At 44.0% G+C, this 23,386-nt stretch overlaps 1 protein-coding gene across 1 annotated transcript in view; it reads left to right on the forward strand.

Moving 5' to 3' along the window:
• Window positions 1-23,386, forward strand: part of GLP1R (glucagon like peptide 1 receptor) — a 960,977-nt gene that overhangs the window by 6,780 nt on the left and 930,811 nt on the right. Inside the window, exon 2 of the mRNA XM_069236652.1 lies at window positions 4,376-4,483. Within this exon, the coding sequence (XP_069092753.1) occupies window positions 4,376-4,483 (108 nt within the window). The remainder of the gene's footprint in view (window positions 1-4,375; window positions 4,484-23,386) is intronic.

Consider the following 23,386-nt stretch of genomic DNA (forward strand, 5'->3'; position numbering starts at 1 on the left):
ACCCTTAGTGCCCCATAGGGTACCTAAGTACCATCTCCTAGGGACTTATAGTGGCTGCTAAGGGTGTTGCTAATTGTGCCAATTCATCACAACAGTTTTGGGAAAGAGATCTGGTCCAGGGAACCTGGTTAGCAGGGGCCCTGGGCACTAACAACTTTGAGGCCACATCAAATACCAGACAAAAAGTGTGGGCTAACCATGACAAAAGAGGCCCTCTCTCACAGACCTTTGATTATTTCGTGCAGACTCAATTTTGTGTTTTGGGAAGGGAATGCTCTCACGGACCATCATGCTAATGGCAGGCACTGGGCCATTTAACTGTGTCTCTGAACATATCTTCACTATATATTCTTTAGGGTATCATTGTTCCTTCCTATTTTACCTGCAGACTCTGAGTGATAAGTGCAATGAAAATGCTGATTGAAAATGCTGATCTACCCCTACGTCTTTGCAAACCCCCTGCACTATTACTGACACAAAGTGTGTTCCATGTTTACTACTGATTTGGTTCAGTACCCCTAACTGAGGGATAAAATCTCTGATCAACTGCTTAGTTACTGTGATGCCACCTACACAGGTAAATGCTTCCAATCACCCTGAGAACTCACAGGCTATCTCTGGGCATACAAATGATCTGCACTGTTAGGCATCTGTATAAAATCCATCTGGATGTGCGTGATGGGGCACCATCGTCAGCAGTGGGCATTAGTGAGTGGTAGGGGTGGCCCTGAACCTTTTTCTGACACTGTGTGACAGGCAGATGGCACAGGACTGGCAATATCTCTGGGCGATGGACAAAAAGAAGGGTGTATACCTATGGGTGCCTGTGGCAGGTATCATGCCAACCATACCAACTTGGGGTTCTCTTTGATACAACCTGCTTTGGGTAGGAGTAGACATTTCAGTGTGTCTACCTGTCCAGTGCTCTTTACACCCTCCCATGGTCCCTTTTACATTGCTGCTTGATCCAGAATTGTTTTTGACTTTCAGGGGATAGCTCCTGCAATTGACACAGATCTGTTATTGTTGATACAGGAAATAGATCAGTTCTCACAACATACATAGCGACATCAGAAGATTTAGACAGTGCAGTGTTCTTGGCAGCTGAATCAGCTAGGGCATTGCCCCTTGAAACATCGTCATGCGGGTGCTGGTGTGCAGTGCACTTCATCACTCTTACCTTTTCTGCTAATTGCAAGACATTTAAAAGGTTTGGACATATCGCCCATTTTTAATAGGCATGCCGGCTGAGGTCATGAAACCCCATAGCAACCATAGGAGCCCAAAGTCATGCATCACTTCAAGCATGTACTCTGAGTCTGTGTATAGAGTAACATCTTTTCTTTAGCTAGGATGCAAGCTCGAGCGACCACAATAAGGTCTTCAAATTGCGTTGATTTCACAATGGATAAACAACAACTCTCCACAACCAACAGCTAGGACACCCTCATCGTTTGTGAGACATAATCCATTCACAAAATATGTAAACTCACAGTAATGGGTACATTAGTCAAATCAATATGGACTTTAGCAGCCAGAATCAAATCATGGGTCTCTCCACTGTCACTAGTGGACATTAGCTAAGCAGGGTTCAAAGCGGGACAATGGCCAAATGCAATATGGAAAGCAGGCAGCAACAAAATTTCACATTGAGACAGTCGGGTGGTGGAGAGGTACTGGGTTTTCGCAGTAAGCAGGAGCGTAACCACAGAATGGGACACAGCAACAGTTAAAGGGGAACTCACACAGTATTTTCAGATGCTTCATCAAGATTTTCTGCCCCTACCACAGACCATAGACATGGTGGTAGCCCAGCCGCAAATGTGCCAAAGTTTGAAGATAAATCAGCTATGGGCTTTTTCTGATCCCCATGTATTTCTACCAGCAGTCCAAGTGCAAAACCATTATGTACATGACTGTGCAATAAAAGGTTTTACAGAATCAGAGAGCTTTAAAGAGAACGTACAAATCACAGTTTCTTTAACTTTTGAAAATGCTTTTTCACCTTTACTAAAACCACTGCAAGGGTCCAGGAATATATTTTCGAACATCCAGTTGCAAAGGCTTTGCTATTTCAGCGTAGCCCAGATCTACTGTTTACAGCTCCCAATCATTCCCAGAAAGCTAGGTACTTGGGAGACAGTTGCAGGATGGGGCAACTTGTGCATGGCTTCAGCTCGTTCAAAGGACAGGTAGCGGTTAGCAACAGAGATTTCATGACTAAGTTATTGCACTTAAGAAAAGCAGAACTGCAGGGTTTTTTTTCTCTTGAAGTCTTGTGCCATTTATTAGCCAGTTCGGTGAAGAGATGGACTGAATCCTCCTTGCGCTGATCTAGAATAACAGATACCAACAATCAATCATCTGCATATTGGAATAAAGTAGAACCCAGGAGGAAAATCAACATGTCAAAATCATCTTTCAGAACCTGTGAAAAGATTGAGGAGTCTCTGTAAATCCTTGCGAGAGTTGGGTCCACAAAAGTTGAGACCCTTGGAATGTGAACGAGAGGAGATACTGACTTTCCTCAAATATGGGGATAGAGAAGAAAGTAGAACAAAGGTCAACCACAGTGAACCAATAGACGTTTGTGGAGATGTAAGAAAAGATGGTGGCAGGATTGTGGATCACCGGCACACTTGGGATAACCAAGCTATTAATAACCCACAGGTCCTAAATAAACCTGTACATGTTGGCTTTCCCCAACCTTCACCTTTATGGGTTCCATCACACAGATGAATCCCACATTGTGGGGCTCTATGGACCACAATGTGGACAGTACCTGTGAAACCAATTTGGTTAAATCAGGAGACATAGCAACCTTGCCCACTTTCCCATTGCAACTCACATCCAAGTGCATGTACCTTACTTTCTTGTTGTTGGGGTATACTCAAAGACACTCCTTCTGGGGCACAAGACACAAGACAAGTAAGTTACATTCTCAATCATCTCCTATCCGGATGACATTTGTGTGCACTCTTTTTAACAACGCATTAGCCACAAACAATTGTAAGCCATGCAAGCAAGAAACACACAAATGATAAGCACGATAAGACTTTACCTATTGGTTCAATACACGGTCATACTTTTAACAAATTCACCAGGTCCAGTAAAAGGGTGTTCTCTGTCCCAGTTCCCATGGAGAAACTTCTCCCTTGCTTCTGGTGTCTGGGGTCATCATGTGGAACTCGGTCCAGCACTCCGCTGACTTCTTTCTGTTGGGGCTATTCCTGCGGTCACATGCACCATCTGTTAAACAATATGTAACACGTTGGGAGGCCTAAAGTCAAAATAGCAAGCAAATTGTGTTACAGAAAGTTGCTACTTTCAGCAAAGATGTATCTAATGAACAGGTGGCACTCTCTTAAGCGCAAGACGTCCTTAAGAAGATAAATACAACAGTAAGCAATTATTCTCCTAAAATACTGCTTCCATTTGCTAAGTTTTAAAACAAGGTTGTACCCCTCAGAAATGTGTGAATGTACAACCATGAATAACATGACTTCTGGGCCTTCCTAAAACCATGAAAATTAGCAGACATGCTTAAAGCTACTAGATATTCAAACCACTATGAAACAACAACCATATCCGAGTATAAATTATCATTCTTTGTCATATATCTGTAAAACAATAATAATCTAATGCATAGGAATATATGTTTAGGTTTTCGCAGCGTTGTATCTAATTAACCAGGATGAGCTAATGGGAGGCAGGAAAAAATATTTGTGAACAAAATACGTCTGTAGTTCACTTTAGTTCTGCGTTAAAGATGCGTGGACGTGTACTCCCCTGAATAGTGCAAAATAGTAATTTCTCAAGACAATCCAATATAAGCCAATAAAGCTACTTTCTGACCACAAGCTTCACTAGATCACAAGTTGCTGCAAAACATAAAGTTCATCACATCACTAGTTGGATTCCGCCAATCGTAGAGCGACCATTTCTAGAGTTGGTGTGTACCGAAAGAGAAGTAGCTGACTTTCCTAATCGCATGGTTAGGATGATGGGTATCGCTATGGTACAGGTCAGCAGATCAGCTGCTGAAAAGAGACATTCAAATTTCAGGTTACAAATTCAAGAACTATTCATGGTCTGAAGAGCGATTGTTGAGCTGAGAGCCTTGAGATGAGGGATATCTCTGAGAGACTGGGAGAGGATGCTCACACCAATGTGACAATGAGAAAAACAGATCAGTGACCAAGGGCGGTGACCAAGACGGACAGACAGAAAATCCTATCCTCCTTCTGTTTCTTTCCCACAAGCCCATGTTGCACATGTGTTAATGATGTATTTTCCTTGGGTTTAACATCCATATTAAACTTTACTGTCTCTATGATGGGTTTTCAGTTATTATCCACTGTTCTCTCTTCCGCAGGCAGGTTCTGTAACAGGACATTTGATGATTATGCCTGCTGGCCTGACGGGGTGCCCGGGACCTATGTGAACGTCAGCTGCCCTTGGTACCTGCCCTGGGCCAACACAGGTAAGGGTTCAATTCAAAACCTCGGCCGACAATGGCCATCATGACCTTCTTTGCGTTTGCATTTGTACCACAAAATGGCAAATGGACACAGCAACAGCTCAGACTACTCAAGGGGCTTAAATGTTTGAGAATGGTCAAGCACCTTGTTTTTAAATAGACCCACATATCCCACTTCTGCCATTTCCTTCTGCTGTAAATAACAAATGTTATTCTCACCCAGATTATATTATTCATTTTATCAACCAGACAATATAAAAAAAAGACTTTGGGCCGGATTTAAGAAAAGTGCTGTTGCCCCCAGTGCAGCACCACTTTTCTTGCGCCCCTTAGTGCCCCCCTAATGCCACCATGTGTGTGCCGTATCGACGATTCGGCGCACCATGGTGCTAGTTAGGGAAACTAGCTTCAACAATTTTCACCTTTGCAGGAATACCGCCAAAAATGTTGACACTAATCCTGCAAAGCCCATTGAGGCCCATTGTAAACAATGCTGTGCCTTCTTTTAACGCCTGCTCTGAGCAGGTGTTAAAAATGCCGAAAAAAATCACGCAAATAAATCTCTTCGATTCCTTTGCACCATTTTTTAGGTCCCCCTTAAAGGGTGAAGGCATAGTGTAGCACACGCATAATTTGGCGCCTCGTTGGGCCATATTAGCATAAAAATAATGATGCTAATGTGTCGCAAGGGGGTGCTGGGACTCTTAAATCTGCATCTTCTTTTCCAGGATTCAAACTTATAACCTTTGAAATATTGGATTTGTCAGCAGTGAACATTTAGCTCACTGACCCATCCTCACAGCGGGTGTGGTAGCCTTCTACTATCCTAGAGGGACATTGCATTTGTGCTATCCAGGGTTGATTATGGTAAAGTCTCGCTGGCAGTCATTCCCTCTGAAGGCCACCCATCAAGCAACTGCACGGTTGACCACTCAACCGGGTCTGGTAAAGATGTTATAAAACCACAAATAAATACATCAATAAAGATAGAAATTCCTACGTACATTTAACAAAGCCCTGGTATACTGACACCCTCCCCAACTCCAAAAAAGTATACATCTGACATCCTGCCATCCTCCACATCAGTCCAAAACATTACCAACCACAAAATAAAAAATATACCTGCCACCCTGCCAACTCCTTCCACTACTCTCTGGATCTCCGCTTCCCATCACCACCTGATGGCGTGTTCTCTGCTGTCACTATGGTTGAACAGCGCCGGGCAGACACGGACAGCAGCTCGGTGAAAGCTGCCAGGTCACAATCTGTGAAGACCTAAGATCTGTGTTAAACGCCAGACTATTGACCTCCCCTCCAATGTCTTCAATGGGTCACCGGAGATCAGGGGAATAAATACCACTGTATTGTCAAAATATACATAGGTAGGTATCATTTACTATTTTAACTTCACACCTTTGTACTTTCTAGATTTATGTAATCAACATGTATAGATGTGGAGTTGAGAAAAACTATAAGAATAGTAAACTTATACTTATCTAACAAACGTATTCTCAGCTCCTCATCTGTGTATCTTGAGGACATGTAACATCAACAGGTGTAGATTTGAAGTTCAGAATAGTAAACCTATACTTACCTAAATAAACTTATTGTTACCTCCGCATCTATGTACCCTGAAGAGATGAATGGTCAACATGTGTAGATTTGAAGTTAAGAATAGTAAAACTATACTTACCTAAATAAACTTATTGTTAACTCTGCATCTATGTACCCTGAAGAAATGCATGGTTAGCAGGTGTAGATTTGAACCTAAATAAACTTATTGTTAACTCCACATCTATGTACCCTGAAGATATGTATGGTCAACAGGTGTGTGTATGAAGTTAAGGATAGTAAACCCATACTTACCTAAATAAACGTATTGTTAACTCTGCATCTATTTACCCTGAATATATGTATGGTCAACAGGTGTGTGTTTGAAGTTAAGAATAGTAAACCTATACTTACCTAAATAAACTTATTGTTAACTATGCATCTATGTACCCTGGAATTATGCATGGTCAACAGGTGTGTGTTTGAAGTTAATAATAGTAAACCCATACTTACCTAAATAAACTTATTGTTAACTCCGCATCTATGTACCCTGAAGATATGCATGGTCAGCAGGTGTAGATTTGAAGTTAAGATTAGTAAACCTATACTTACCTAAATAAACCTATTGTTAACTCTGCATCTGGGTACCCTAAAGATATGTATGGTCCAAAGGTGTGTGTTTGAAGTTAAGAATAGTAAACCTATACTTACCTAAATAAATGTATTCTTAACTCTGCATCTATGTACCCTGAAGATATGCATGGTCAACAGGTGTAGATTTGAACTTAATAATAGTAAACCTATACTTACTTCAATACACTTATTGTTAACTCTGCATCTATGTACCCTGAAGATATGTTTGGTCAACAGGTGTAGATCTGAGGTTAAGAATAGTAAACCTATACTAAACTAAATAAACTTATTGTTACCTTCGCATCTATGTACCCTGAAGATATGAATGTTCAACAGGTGCGAATTTGTTAACTTCGCATCTATGTACCCTGAAGATATGCATGGTCATCAGGTGTAGATTTGAAGTTAAGAATAGTAAACCTATACTTACCTAAATAGACTTATTGTTAACTCCGCATCTATGCACCCTGAAGACATGCATGGTCAACAGGTCTAAATGTTAAGTTAAGAATAGTAAACCTATAATTACCTAAATTAACTTATTTTTACCTCCGCATCTATGTACCCTGAAGATATGTATGGTCAACAGTTGTAGATTTGAAGTTAATAATAGTAAACCTATACTTACTTAAATAAACTTATTGTTAACGCTGCATCTATGTACCCTGAAGATATGTATGGTCAACAGGTGTAGATTTGAAGTTAACAATAGTAAACCTATACTTACCTAAATAAACTTATTGTTACCTCCGCATCTATGTACCCTGAAGAGATGAATGGTCAACATGTGTAGATTTGAAGTTAAGAATAGTAAACCTATACTAACCTAAATAAACATATTGTTAACTCTGCATCTATGTACCCTGAAGATATGAATGGTCAACAGTTGTAGATTTGAAGTAAAAAATAGTAAACCTATACTTACCTAAATAAACGTATTGCTACCTCCGCATCTAAGTACCCTCAAGATATGTATGGTCAGCAGGTGTAGATTTGAAGTTAAGAATAGTAAACCTATACTAACCTAAATAAACTTATTGTTAACTCTGCATCTGTGTACCCTGAAGATATGTATGGTCAACATGTGTAGATAGGCAGTTAACAATAGTAAACCTATGCTTACCTAAATAAACGTATTGTTAACTCTGCATCTATGTACCCTGAAGATATGTATGGTCAACATGTGTAGATATGCAATTAAGAATAGTAAACCTATACTTACCTAAATAAATGTATTCTTAACTCTGCATCTATGTACCCTGAAGATATGCATGGTCAACAGGTGTAGATTTGAACTTAATAATAGTAAACCTATACTTACTTCAATACACTTATTGTTAACTCTGCATCTATGTACCCTGAAGATATGTTTGGTCAACAGGTGTAGATCTGAGGTTAAGAATAGTAAACCTATACTAAACTAAATAAACTTATTGTTACCTTCGCATCTATGTACCCTGAAGATATGAATGTTAAACAGGTGCGAATTTGTTAACTTCGCATCTATGTACCCTGAAGATATGCATGGTCATCAGGTGTAGATTTGAAGTTAAGAATAGTAAACCTATACTTACCTAAATAGACTTATTGTTAACTCCGCATCTATGCACCCTGAAGACATGCATGGTCAACAGGTCTAAATTTTAAGTTAAGAATAGTAAACCTATAATTACCTAAATTAACTTATTTTTACCTCCGCATCTATGTACCCTGAAGATATGTATGGTCAACAGTTGTAGATTTGAAGTTAATAATAGTAAACCTATACTTACTTAAATAAACTTATTGTTAACGCTGCATCTATGTACCCTAAAGATATGTATGGTCAACAGGTGTAGATTTGAAGTTAACAATAGTAAACCTATACTTACCTAAATAAACTTATTGTTACCTCCGCATCTATGTACCCTGAAGAGATGAATGGTCAACATGTGTAGATTTGAAGTTAAGAATAGTAAACCTATACTAACCTAAATAAACATATTGTTAACTCTGCATCTATGTACCCTGAAGATATGAATGGTCAACAGTTGTAGATTTGAAGTTAAAAATAGTAAACCTATACTTACCTAAATAGACGTATTGCTACCTCCGCATCTAAGTACCCTCAAGATATGTATGGTCAGCAGGTGTAGATTTGAAGTTAAGAATAGTAAACCTATACTAACCTAAATAAACTTATTGTTAACTCTGCATCTGTGTACCCTGAAGATATGTATGGTCAACATGTGTAGATAGGCAGTTAAGAATAGTAAACCTATGCTTACCTAAATAAACGTATTGTTAACTCTGCATCTATGTACCCTGAAAATATGTATGGTCAACAGGTGTAGATATGCAATGAAGAATAGTAAACCTATACTAACCTAAATAAACATATTGTTAACTCTGCATCAATGAACCCTGAAGATATGTATGGTCAACAGGTGTAGATTTGCAGTTAAGAATAGTAAACCTATACTTGTCGAAATAAAGTTATTGTTAACTCCGCATCTATGTACCCTGAAGATATGTCTGGTCAACAGGTGTAGATATGCTGTTAAGAATAGTAAATCTATACTTACCTAAATAAACTTATTGTTAACTGCACATCTATGCACCGTGAAGATATGTATGGTCAACAGGTGTAGATTTCAAGTTAAGAATAGTAAACCTATACTTACCTAAATAAACTTATTGTTAACTCCGCATCTATGTACCCTTGAGATATGCATGGTCACAGGTGTAGATTTGAGGTTAGGAATAGGGAACTTATACTTACCTAAATATATTTTTTCTTAACTGCACATCTATGTACCCTGAAGATATATATTATAATGCTATGTAGATATGGATTTAAGAATAGTACATCTACAATTACCTATGTACACTTACGCTGATGCAACTGTGGTATTCTGGAGAGACTAGTTTTGAAGATCGATGTTAAAATTCGATATTCTGGTAGTACACTGTAGAGAGTAGAAATTCGAAAAACTGCACTTGTATGTATACCCCTATGTTTGGGTGTAGATTGTCAAATTTTGGGAGTTCACAAATGTTTTCAAGAGAACTTAAAACATTTGAATTTTCATTTATTGTAAAGTGAAGCCATTTGTGCATGTGTGATTGCAGATAATGTACAACCGTGCATGAGTAAATGGAATTCTGTTAGCTAAACTGTACTTTTTCCTGATATTGCCCTACATCTCGCCATTTTGCTGGGAGTTCCATCCCCATACCTGTCCCACAGATAGGCGTACTCCTGCCCTTGGAGACATAAATCTGTGTCTTTGGGCCTGATTTAGATTTCAGCGGAGAGGTTATTCCATCACAACGATGATGGATAGCCTGTCCATGTAGGAGGCTGGACTGGCTTGTAGTGAGTACCAAGGGGTACTTACACCTTGCACCAAGCCCAGGTATCCCTTATTAGTGTAGAGGGGTGTCTAGCAGCTTAGGCTGATAGAAAAGGTAGCTTAGCAGAGCAGCTTAGGCTGAACTAGGAGACGAGTGAAGCTCCTACAGTACCACTAGTGTCATATGCACAATATCATAAGAAAACACAATACACAGATATACTAAAAATAAAGGTACTTTATTTTTATGACAATATGCCAAAGTATCTCAGTGAGTACCCTCAGTATGAGGATAGCACATATACACAAGATATACGTACACAATACCAAAATATGCAGGAATAGCAATAGAAAACAGTGCAAACAATGTATAGTCACAATAGAATGCAACGGGGGCACATAGGGATAGGGGCAACACAAACCATATACTCTAGAAGTGGAATGCGAACCACGAATGGACCCCAAACCTATGTGACCTTGTAGAGGGTCGCTGGGACTGTAAGAAAACAGTGAGGGTTAGAAAAATAGCCCACCCCAAGACCCTGAAAAGTGAGTGCAAAGTGCACCGAAGTTCCCCAAAGAGCACAGAAGTCGTGATAGGGGAATTCTGCAGGAAAGACCAACACCAGCAATGCAACAACGATGGATTTCCAGACGAGAGTACCTGTGGAACAAGGGGACCAAGTCCAAAAGTCACGATCAAGTCGGGAGTGGGCAGATGCCCAGGAAATGCCAGCTGTGGATGCAAAGAAGCTGCCACTGGATGGTAGAAGCTGAGGATTCTGCATGAACGACAAGGGCTAGAAACTTCCCCTTTGGAGGATGGATGTCCCACGTCGTGAAGAGTCGTGCAGAAGTGTTTTCCCGCAGAAAGACCGCAAACAAGCCTTGCTAGCTGCAAGGGTCGCAGTTAGGGTTTTTTGATGCTGCTATGGCCCAGGAGGGACCAGGATGTCACCAATTGCGTGAGGGGACAGAGGGGGCGCCCAGCAAGACAAGGAGCCCTCTCAGAAGCAGGCAGCACCCGCAGAAGTGCCGGAACAGGCACTACAAAGTGGAATGAAATGGTGCTCACCCGGAGTTGCACAAGAGAGTCCCACGCCGCCGGAGGACAACTCAGGAGGTCATGCAATGCAGGTTAGAGTGCCGTGGACGCAGGCTTGGCTGTGCACAAAGGAAATCTTCGTGGAGTGCACAGGAGCCGGAGTAGCTGCAAAACACGCAGTTCCCAGCAATGCAGTCTGGCGTGGGGAGGCAAGGACTTACCTCCACCAAACTTAGACTGAAGAGTCACTGGACTGTGGGAGTCACTTGGACAGAGTTGCTGAGTTCAAGGGACCTCGCTCGTCATGCTGAGAGGAGACCCAGAGGAACGGTGATGCAGTTCTTTGGTGCCTGTGGTTGCAGGGGGAAGATTACGTCGACCCACAGGAGATTTCTTCGGAGCTTCTGGTGCAGAGAGGAGGCAGACTACCCCCACAGCATGCACCACCAGGAAAACAGTCGAGAAGGCGGCTGGATCAGCGTTACAGTGTTGCAGTAGTCGTCGTTGCTACTTTGTTGCAGTTTTGCAGGCTTCCAGCGCGGTCAGCAGTCGATTCCTTGGCAGAAGGTGGAGAGAGAGATGCAGAGGAACTCTGCTGAGCTCTTGCATTCGTTATCTAAGGAATTCCCCAAAGCAGAGTCCCTAAATAGCCAGAAAAGGAGGTTTGGCTACTTAGGAGAGAGGATAGGCTAGCAACACCTGAAGGAGCCTATCAGAAGGAGTCTCTGACGTCACCTGCTGGCCCTGGCCACTCAGAGCAGTCCAGTGTGCCAGCAGCACCTCTGTTTCCAAGATGGCAGAGGTCTGGAGCACACTGGAGGAGCTCTGGGCACCTCCCAGGGGAGGTGCAGGTCAGGGGAGTGGTCACTCCCCTTTCCTTTGTCCAGTGTCGCGCCAGAGCAGGGCTGAGGGATCCCTGAACCGGTGCAGACTGGCTTATGCAGAGATGGGCACCATCTGTGCCCATGAAAGCATTTCCAGAGGCTGGGGGAGGCTACTCCTCCCCTGCCTTCACACCTTTTTCCAAAGGGAGAGGGTGTAACACCCTCTCTCTGAGGAAGTCCTTTGTTCTGCCTTCCTGGGCCAGGCCAGGCTGGACCCCAGGGGGGCAGAAACCTGTCTGAGGGGTTGGCAGCAGCAGCAGCTGCAGTGAAACCCCAGGAAAGGCAGTTTGGCAGTACCCGGGTTCTGTGCTAGAGACCCGGGGGATCATGGGATTGTCTCACCAATGCCAGGATGGCATTGGTGGGGCAATTCCATGATCTTAGACATGTTACATGGCCATATTCGGAGTTACCATTGTGAAGCTATACATAGGTAGTGACCTATGTATAGTGCACGCGTGTAATGGTGTCCCCGCACTCACAAAGTCCGGGGAATTGGCCCTGAACAATGTGGGGGCACCTTGGCTAGTGCCAGGGTGCCCACACACTAAGTAACTTAGCACCCAACCTTTACCAGGTAAAGGTTAGACATATAGGTGACTTATAAGTTACTTAAGTGCAGTGTAAAATGGCTGTGAAATAACGTGGACGTTATTTCACTCAGGCTGCAGTGGCAGGCCTGTGTAAGAATTGTCAGAGCTCCCTATGGGTGGCAAAAGAAATGCTGCAGCCTATAGGGATCTCCTGGAACCCCACTACCCTGGGTACCTCAGTACCATATACTAGGGAATTATAAGGGTGTTCCAGTATGCCAATGTAAATTGGTAAAATTGGTCACTAGCCTGTTAGTGACAATTTGTACAGAGGGAGCATAACCACTGAGGTTCTGGTTAGCAGAGCCTCAGTGAGACAGTTAGGCACCACACAGGGAACACATACATATGGGTCACAAACTTATGAGCACTGGGGTCCTGGCTAGCAGGGTCCCAGTGACACATAACAAACATACTGAAAACATAGGGTTTTCACTATGAGCACTGGGCCCTGGCTAGCAGGATCCCAGTGAGACAGTGAAAACACCCTGACATACACTCACAAACAGGCCAAAAGTGGGGGTAACAAGGCTAGAAAGAGGCTACTTTCTCACAGTCCACGGTTATCTAAATCCCATCAGGGACATCTTAAGGATTATGGGGGCCCTAGGTGAAGCTTATTTTGGGGGCCCCTGTTTGGAACAGCTTTGAATTGATGTTCCAGTGTCAGCCCTTTCATGTCCTCTTTGCCCAAGTCACTGGCAGAGCGCAGGCACGCCATCCAGATTCTAACTGTGTTGACATCTAGTATTCAGGAACAGCCCACTAACACTGCTGCAAATAATCCCTGTGACACCCTCCCATTCCTCATATGTGAGGTCCTGTTTTGATCTAAAAGAAATCTTTTTTATAAATGTTATATGAAACATAAACATACAGAATGCCTGTGGTAGACTCATGCCATCACCCAACCAAGAATAAATTAAAGAAAAACGGTATTTAAATCTATCTACAGGGAGTGCAGAATTATTAGGCAAGTTGTATTTTTGAGGATTAATTTTATTATTGAACAACAACCATGTTCTCAATGAACCCAAAAAACTCATTAATATCAAAGCTGAATATTTTTGGAAGTAGTTTTTAGTTTGTTTTTAGTTTTAGCTATGTTAGGGGGATATCTGTGTGTGCAGGTGACTATCACTGTGCATAATTATTAGGCAACTTAACAAAAAAAAATATATACCCAGTTCAATTATTTATTATTACCAGTGAAACCAATATAACATCTCAACATTCACAAATATACATTTCTGACATTCAAAAACAAAACAAAAACAAATCAGTGACCAATATAGCCACCTTTCTTTGCAAGGACACTCAAAAGCCTGCCATCCATGGATTCTGTCAGTGTTTTGATCTGTTCACCATCAACATTGCGTGCAGCAGCAACCACAGCCTCCCAGACACTGTTCAGAGAGGTGTACTGTTTTCCCTCCTTGTAAATCTCACATTTGATGATGGACCACAGGTTCTCAATGGGGTTCAGATCAGGTGAACAAGGAGGCCATGTCATTAGATTTCCTTCTTTTATACCCTTTCTTGCCAGCCACGCTGTGGAGTACTTGGACGCGTGTGATGGAGCATTGTCCTGCATGAAAATCATGTTTTTCTTGAAGGATGCAGACTTCTTCCTGTACCACTGCTTGAAGAAGGTGTCTTCCAGGAACTGGCAGTAGGACTGGGAGTTGAGCATGACTCCATCCTCAACCCGAAAAGGCCCCACAAGCTCATCTTTGATGATACCAGCCCAAACCAGTACTCCACCTCCACCTTGCTGGCGTCTGAGTCGGACTGGAGCTCTCTGCCCTTTACCAATCCAGCCACGGGCCCATCCATCTGGCCCATCAAGACTCACTCTCATTTCAACAGTCCATAAAACCTTAGAAAAATCAGTCTTGAGATATTTCTTGGCCCAGTCTTGACGTTTCAGCTTGTGTGTCTTGTTCAGTGGTGGTCGTCTTTCAGCCTTTCTTACCTTGGCCATGTCTCTGAGTATTGCACACCTTGTGCTTTTGGGCACTCCAGTGATGTTGCAGCTCTGAAATATGGCCAAACTGGTGGCAAGTGGCATTGTGGCAGCTGCACGCTTGACTTTTCTCAGTTCATGGGCAGTTATTTTGCGCCTTGGTTTTTCCACACGCTTCTTGCGACCCTGTTGACTATTTTGAATGAAACGCTTGATTGTTCGATGATCACGCTTCAGAAGCTTTGCAATTTTAAGAGTGCTGCGTCCCTCTGCAAGATATCTCACTATTTTTGACTTTTCTGAGCCTGTCAAGTCCTTCTTTTGACCCATTTTGCCAAAGGAAAGGAAGTTGCCTAATAATTATGCACACCTGATATAGGGTGTTGATGTCATTAGACCACACCCCTTCTCATTACAGAGATGCACATCACCTAATATGCTTAATTGGTAGTAGGCTTTCGAGCCTATACAGCTTGGAGTAAGACAACATGCATAAAGAGGATGATGTGGTCAAAATACTCATTTGCCTAATAATTCTGCACTCCCTGTATTTAAGAACTACTCAAGGGCATCAGGGTAGGACTCTGCAGAACAGAGCTGGCTCTATCAGGGGATCCATGAAAGACTGGGGCCCGGGGCCAGAGCCCACTTTGCCCAGGCCTTAAAACGTCTCTGAATCCCATAGGATATACTGGGATTTATATTTCGGCAGACGGACTATCCATCACCGTTGTGAGCAGCAACCCGTCTGCCAAAATCTAAATCAGGCCCTTGTCTATGGTGTGATCAGGGCATGTAAGTTTTACAATACCCGCAGATGCACCAGTTTGTGGGTGTGCACAAACTTTGCAGGGCTCGCCACTCTCCCAGCCCACACAGCAAATTACTGCCACATCACAGCATACCAGACAAGGGTCATGTTATGAGTAAAACGATTACAGAGTTGCATTTCGTGAATTGCAAAAGCGAATAGGCACTTGTAAATGTTGTACCATTTAAGCTGAACTTAACTTGTGCAATGACTTTGTGAACTATGTCCAGTATTTTTAAAATACATACAGGTAGAGATGTGAAAAAGGTAACAACCTTGTCACTGTCACGTGGGGTCAAAAGGTGTGTAATGTCACTTCCGCAGCATTTACATTAATTATTTTTACAAAGTATTTTTATACCAAGAAATCAAAACGTATTATCTACAGCAAGCAAGGGCAGTTTGTTCATTCTTCAAACCTGCACCATCAATTATCTACCGAATTATATGTTTTAACACATCCATGTTATCCCCTAAAGGAAGTTCCTTTTAATACAAATTATGAATATGTAAAATCCATAAAAATACTTTCAGAGCAAATCTACAATGCTGATGGAAAAAGGAGGGATTTAAACAAATTAGCAATGTCCACCTCTTCTTTGATAAATGAGAATGAATGGGCACTGAGGGGGCAATGAAAGCTATGAATATTCAGTTCTATAACTGATGAGATATTTGATAAATGAGGCTACAATGGAATCTGCTAGTTCTAACAGATGTTTCAAAGAAGACAGGAATATTCATAAATTAGGTAAGTGTGGTTCTTCGCAAGGTCACTGCATTCTCCTTATGCTGGTCAGCCTATAGATTATTTGTGTGTGTATTTATTGTGGCTTGTGTAGCGTTGATATATGGCCTTGCAGCCACTTCGGGCGCTTGATTACACAGGAGTTTATGCTGTGGGTTATCACTTACAGAATGGGTAAGTGTCAGCGAGATGAGTTCATATTCTGCTGTATTGTTTCAAGATGTCGGAAATGATTTCAGAATTTCTGCAGCGTTTTAGCAAAGTGTTATACAAAGTTAATGAGATACTGTATTTATCACTGGGGAAAAAGACAAAGGGCCTGATTTAGATGACGGTGGTGATGGTCCTGCTGTCGAGTTTTTGACTGCAAGCCCGTCCGCCGCTTTGACAGTCCGCCCACTATATTTAGATGTTGGTGGTTCAATAGACTTTAACCTGCCCGAGTACCTCCGACTCCTCCATGCATTCCCATCTGCTGCACTGGCACCATAGGAAATTAGGGCGGTACTCCAGCCACACTTACCGCTGAGCAGATTTGGATGTGCCTTACCACCAAGCAAAAATTGGCGGTCCAACCTCCACTTCTGACTTGGCAGATTGGTGGGAGGAAGGGGTTAAAAACTCACCTTTCCTCACGATTCCACTTCCGTTTCTGACCCTCCATTGCTGCTGCCACAGGACCCCGGAGAATGCACAACCCACCCCCCCCCCATCGCTGGACATGACAGTAGGTAACCCGTATTGGCTGTGTACTTTGGGGGGTCACTACACATGGACACAGGACCACTGCAGACATATACATGTCACAGTAAATTCTTTTAATTACTGTACATGCAGATGTCTAGGACACAGGTGGATCAGACATGGATGGGGACACACTGGTACACAAAACATATCGGACACATACACAACTGTCATTATGGTGCCAGTATTCATTGGCAAATGAATGCTGCCACCACAATGATGGTACATTCACACTTGTCAACTGTGTCTATGGGCCTCATTACAACCCTGGCGGTCAAAGACCGCAAGGGCTGTTCTGGAGTTTGTACCGCCAACAGGCTGGCGGTACAAACTTGGGGATTACGACGGCGGCGGATGCGCCGCGGTCGCACCGCCGGGGCCGGCGGTTTCCCGCCACATTGGTCCCGGCGGTTGTAATCCCCTAGGGCAGCGCTGCCCAGGGGATTACGAGTCCCCCTCCCACCAGCCTTTTCATGGCGGTAGGAACCGCCATGAAAAGGCTGGCGGAAAGGGGAGTCGCGGGCCCCTGGGGGCCCCTACACTGCCCATGCCTTTGGCCTCCTGCCACGGCCCCATGGAGCTTTTCACTGTCTGCAAAGCAGACAGTGAAAAGCGCAACGGGTGCAACTGCACCCGTCGCACTGCCGCAACACCGCCGGCTCCATTTGGAATCGGCTCCCTTGTTGCGGCCGACATCCCCGCCGACCCAGCGGGGATGTCTTAATGGCCACCGCGGGGGTGCGGCCACATTGGCGGCCGCACGGTGGATACCACTTTGCGGGCGGCGGTTGTAATGAGGGCCTATGCGTGCACACTGCAAGGGGACCTGTACCTGTCATGTTGTGCTTCGAGTTGTGTGTGTCAGTAGGTACGTGTATGTGTGTGCGATGCGATTGGCTGGGTGAGGTGGAGGGAGGTGTAGTGAGTGATGTGGTTGTGTCAGTATGTATGCCACTTGCATATGGCATGGATGTTGTTGTGTATGTTGTGTTGTGTTGTGTGTTGTGTTGCTGAGTGCAGAATTTAGGTGCATGTTGTTGTATGGTGGTCACTATCATGATGTGTGCAATGATGCTTGTGTGTGTTTCTGTAGGTGAGTATGTAGTTGTGGTTTTGTCATTTGTGGATGCAGTGTCACTAGTGAGTGCATGTTGTGCGATGGATGTACAGGTAAGTGTGTTTACTGTATGTGCACGTTGTGTTGTGATGGGATGGCAATGGATATTGGTGTGTATGTGGTGTGTTGTGTCGTGTGTGATGCAAGGGGATGCATGTGTGAAGGGTGGAGTATGTGTGTGTGACTTACCTGCATTCCACGGCCACTGCCATTGTCCAGTGTCTATTGGGTCCAGAGATGTCCTCCCCATCAACAAACCGCCAGCAGTATACCACCTATCCAACTGTAACATATAAATACTTCCTGTAGGAACCTGCCTTCCTGACTGCTACGGAGCACACTCCATCATGGCGGTCTTCGGCTCAGCCGCAATACATTGAAATACGGCGGGTGGAACACCGTCAACTTGACGGTCTTCTCTGGTCCGCCGCTGTCGCAGCTTGGCAGTAACACCATCAAGATCTAAATCAGGCCCTTAGATTTTGGTGGCTGGGCTACTCTGTCACAATGGTGATGGATATGCCATCCACCGAAATATAAATCCCATTATTTCCTATGGGATTTATATTTCGGCGGATGGGATATCCATCACCGTTGTGACGGAGTAACCCGTTCTTCAAAATCTAAATCAGGCCCAAAGTTAATTAGAGGTAAAGAAGAGATTAAAAAAGGAACAAGATCTTGGAGAAGTCGAGGGTGGAAGGTAAATGAAGGATACACGTGCAACAGGCGCAATCTATTTTTTTTGTTTTTATAAAAAGTTCCCAAAGTAGTGTTTTAAATATTTTGCTTGAATTTCTTGGTGCAAGCCCCACACCAGTAGTGAAGGGGCGGCATTGGTAGATTCACTGTGCAGAGCGGACAGTCATCCATTTGGCAGGGGCTGGGCTACTGCCCCCTCCCTTGTGGGTTTCCCAGCAACTTTTGCCTCCCAGAGAGGTTTACAGCTGAGGTGTCACTGACCGGAAGTGGTCATTAGAAGGGGACGGCTGGTGCAGGGAAGTGAAAAGGCTGAGCAGCCCCTGGGGTACCCTCTTTGTCCCCCGAGGCCTGGCAATGTACAGATCGCTGAAAACCCACTCCCATGGTTGAAAATTACAAATAATAGTAGTTAAGTGCTAGACTGCCCTTTAGTTTATTATCTTCATGAGGGATTATTTTGGTAGGGGGCTGGTTAGAGGGGGGATTGGCCTGCTGGTGGTCCAGGCCTTCTAGCCCTACCTCTGATATTTCTTGGGGTGTGATTGAATCATCATAGAGTGACCCGGGAGGGACAATGCATTAAGCGGTTCCCGGGTTTTTGCCTAATTAGATTGAATGTGTCACTCCGGTCAACATTGCCTGAATATTTAATAACCTTTCTCTTTGTTTCAAGTGATCCAGTGTGGCCAGGCCCCTGGGCCTCTACTGCTCCAAGCCGGATGTAAATAGAAAATGTGTACAACCTGTGAATGCTTGTATCTGTCCTAAGATGTTCATAATAAGCAAGGATCCATGTGATGTGTTATTGTGTTGTCCTGTTACCCTGCTCAGTGTTATGTTCTTATGAAGTAAACTTTGCTACATCCTACTCCAATCGAATTATCTGCATCTCTAATTTTGGTGGGGGTATGTGGCGGGTGAGACAAAGGCATTGCACGAGAAGGCGCACTATACTTAGAGAACAATGTGGTTAAGGTGAAGGCATAGAAATTAGCACATCCTGTCAATCACTGTGACATAATCTATGGGGTCAATATCATGGTGTGTCAACCCATACTACTCCTCAGCGGTCAATACAACATCGATGCTGCTTTGTTGCATGGGGTGATCACATAACTAACCCAGGTTACGGGAGGTGCAGTGTTACACACTTCTTACCTGGGGTGGAGGACCTTGTGCTCACCTGCTTCTTCTGGACCTCCAGCACCCGCATTCGTATGAAACCCACCAGGTCACAACCTGGGGGTGATCACCTCCACCTTCCCGCCTTGCCCCACTGGACTCCAGTACTGCTGTAAGCACAATCAACTATGCATGTTCTGCTCATTCCTGGTCAGCTTGAGAAGCCATTTGGTCGCCTGGTCTTTCCATTCTTTGGTTCCGAATGCCACATGGCCACAGGGCGCTGTGCAAATGATTCACTGCCTCCCACCATTCTAAAGTATCAGTAATGTCGTGAACACCATGAATGATGGTGGCAGGGCCCCTTATGAACCACATCATTTTTTTAAAAAGGTCAAGAATTGCTCTGAATAGCAGAAACTGTCCAGCCAATGTAGCATTTTATAGCCTCAGGGTCTGAAATGTATAAAGTTCGTCTCCATTTATCAGATCTTCTATTGTGGTCACCTCTGGTCCCTCCCACACAGCCTGATCTATTCACTCTGCCAGGCTAACAATGCCGCGTAGTGCTCACAGAGGTGGCTCAAGAATGTTTGCTCAAAGCGGTGCCTCCCCCAGTTCCTCTATCACACAATTTCGTTAGACACGCCTCCTGGAGTTATGCATCACCAATACCTTGTTTATGGAGATATGTGTGTATTTTATACCATTTGACCTGGTTGACTATCACCTTAAGGTTCCATGTAAGGAACTTGTAGGTGTTCGGAAAAGCCACAACAGGGCTGTACTACTTCACCCAATACCAATATTGGAGCCTCACAGGCTCATAACTCACTCTGATAACAGTAACAGCCAGCCATCTTGCAGCCACCGCATCAGTGTTAGGTTCTTGGTATTCACATACCAATGGTCTTTCACAGCAACTCAAACTAGTACAACATTCAAAACACAATCCAAAACAGCTCCCTCCGCAGGGCACAGCTCACAACTACCGCTCCCTCACTTTAAAGCAGCTGAAGTTTGTGTAGAGCATATTTAGGAAGATCAAGTTTTAATGAGCTGCAATAATTTAATTTTGGACCAACGTCAGCTTTTATCGCAGGAAATGTGTATTATGCAGAATGACTGCTAAGAGTTTTCCCAGCTGCTGGAGATTAAGGAAGCATTTGGTGGCCAGTACTGTAATTTGTGATGAACAATCCGATTTTGTGTCAAATATAAACCCCGACTTCTGAACAGCACTCCTGTTACTAGGAATGTTTCTAGGGAGGATGGGCATCAGTGATTTTTCCATGTGGTTGGTGACCTACCTACGATCAGGACTTCTGCTTTATCAGGATTGAGTTTAAGACGGTTATTCTTCATCCCTCCGGGCACAGCTGATGTGTACTTATTAAAAGTATCTTGGGGTGGGGAGACATTCCCGTCCATCCTCAGAAAAATAGGAGCATCATCCTCATAGGTCATCATGTCCAGGTTGGAGGGTCTAATAAGGCATTCTAATGGAGCCACATACACATGAAATAATGGGGGGGCTAGGGATGAACCTTGCGGGACCTCACATTTCAATTTAAGATCTGTTGAAGTGAGAAGGGGCATAAAAGACCAATTGACTACAGTCTTGGAGAAAAGATTTCAACCAGTCAAGCACTAATTCTTTTAACCAGCCTCAGCAAGTGTGGAATGAGACAGTATCAAAAGCTGCGGATAGGGCCAATGAGGTCAGAGTCACTGGTCCACTTCTATGATTGCCCATACTCAAGTGGTTCATGGCTGCTAAAAGAGCCACCTCCGTCTCGTGGTAGGCTCTGAAGCCTGTTAGTCATCCAGGCTATAAAGTCTGTTAATAAACTGTGATAATTGACTGTTCAAATGTTTTAGCATCTGTAAACCTAAGTGTTAGTAAGGACATTGCTCTATAATTATTGCATAAGGATGGGTCGCCAGATGGCTCCTTTAGTAGGTGTCTGACAGTTGCTCTTTTCCAGCCCCTGGAGACTGTCGCAGTTAGGAATGCGCTGTTGTTAATTTCAGTCTTCCTAGGCGCTATGCTCTCTATAGCCAGATGACCGATATTGTCTCTACATGGAACTAACAATGAGCGAGACTTAAGGTTGAGAGCAAACTTACATTCTCTGGTGTCTTTTGTGATTGAACCAGCTGTAGCCTTTTCAGAATTGGCAGCATGTACGTTACTGGTTTGTTGGGTTAATGCCTGTGCCATAAAGGAGGCCAGAATACATCAATCCCCAGATGGACTAGCCTCCATGGGCAATGCAAAGGAAAGGGGAATCCCCACTACTGGCTCAAAAATGTGCATCAAGAACAGAGAAACTCAGAAGAAGCTACGTTGACTCATGGCGGTCTCTCAGTGTCTGCATCAGTTTCTTGGTCTGTGGTGGTACCTGGCGTCATTGCACCTGAGTCGCTCACCTGTGAAGAGGAAGTCTGCTGGTAGATACTCACCACCACATTTGCTTGTTCTGCCATCACCTGCTTCTCCAAAGGGCTGCGCCCACACCTTGATCTCCATCCTTTCTACCTCTGTTTTTTGCTGCAGTAGGGCTTCTGCAAATATCCTGCCAGCTTCAGGCTGACTCCTCTCTGCATCCCTGCGCAGACTTCATGGCCAGCCAGCTCCTCATCCGCGGGCGTGGTGTAAACAGTGACTACTTAGCAGGAATGCCACATCTGGGAGGGGGCAGGAAATGATGTCAATGCAAAGGGCTGCCACAACAGCCAATGGTGAAGTGGATTTTCATATGAGGGCCTCAGGAAGAGAAACCATTCATTCCCAGAGTCCTCACAGACATACGCCTGTGTCCACAGCAGGATGGACACCTGATTCCGGAATAGGGAGAGAAGAGGTTCCCTATTGAGGTGCATTGTAAAGGGGATAGCAGGATCCTTCAACAGAAAAAAGACTTGGGTCACCCACCACAGCAGGCCCAATAGCATATCCTGCAACACAGCTCAGTGCTTGACGGGGCATCACCCACCATGATTCCTCAGGATTATAGCACAGAGGAGAGAACCGCAGAAGCACACGTGGGTCCACCATGTTACCCTGTCATGTTCCAAACTTCAGAAATGTAGACCCCGCAGTATTATATTGTGGAAAACATCTCCAGCAGATGGGGTAGCCGAGGGGTGGCGGGTGTTGGGTGAGGTGATGATAAGTAAGAAAGGTGGCCTTGGATTGGTGACATGGGAGGAGGTGAGTAGAGTCTGAGCTATTGACAGCCAGTTTCCCTTCCCACTGGAGGGGAGGTCCCTGTGAACAGTGGCGGGGCATGAATAGCTGCACTGCCTTCCGCCAGGCAGGCTGAGTGCGACCAACACCTGCCAGGGCACTTTCAAAGAAAATTGTGAAAACAAAAGAGACAAAACGGTGTATTTTATAGCAGAATATTGAGCTAAATTGATTAGAAAGACACGTTTTGAAGGTCATTCTGTGGAAGTAGTTACAAAATATTTTACAATGAAGGCAAGGCGCAGTAGGGTTTGTGGGCAATGGGTTTTCTTGCTGTCATAGATAGATCCCGTGTTCACTGCACCAGTGGACCCAAGCTACACCCGAATAAAGAGCCCTGAACAGGGTGTAACCAGCCTGGTGTTCAGAGAGGACCTGGCTTGGCAGCTCGGGCTGCACTGT

Source organism: Pleurodeles waltl, chromosome 5, assembly GCF_031143425.1.
Source record: "Pleurodeles waltl isolate 20211129_DDA chromosome 5, aPleWal1.hap1.20221129, whole genome shotgun sequence".
NCBI classification, from domain to species: Eukaryota; Metazoa; Chordata; class Amphibia; order Caudata; family Salamandridae; genus Pleurodeles; species Pleurodeles waltl.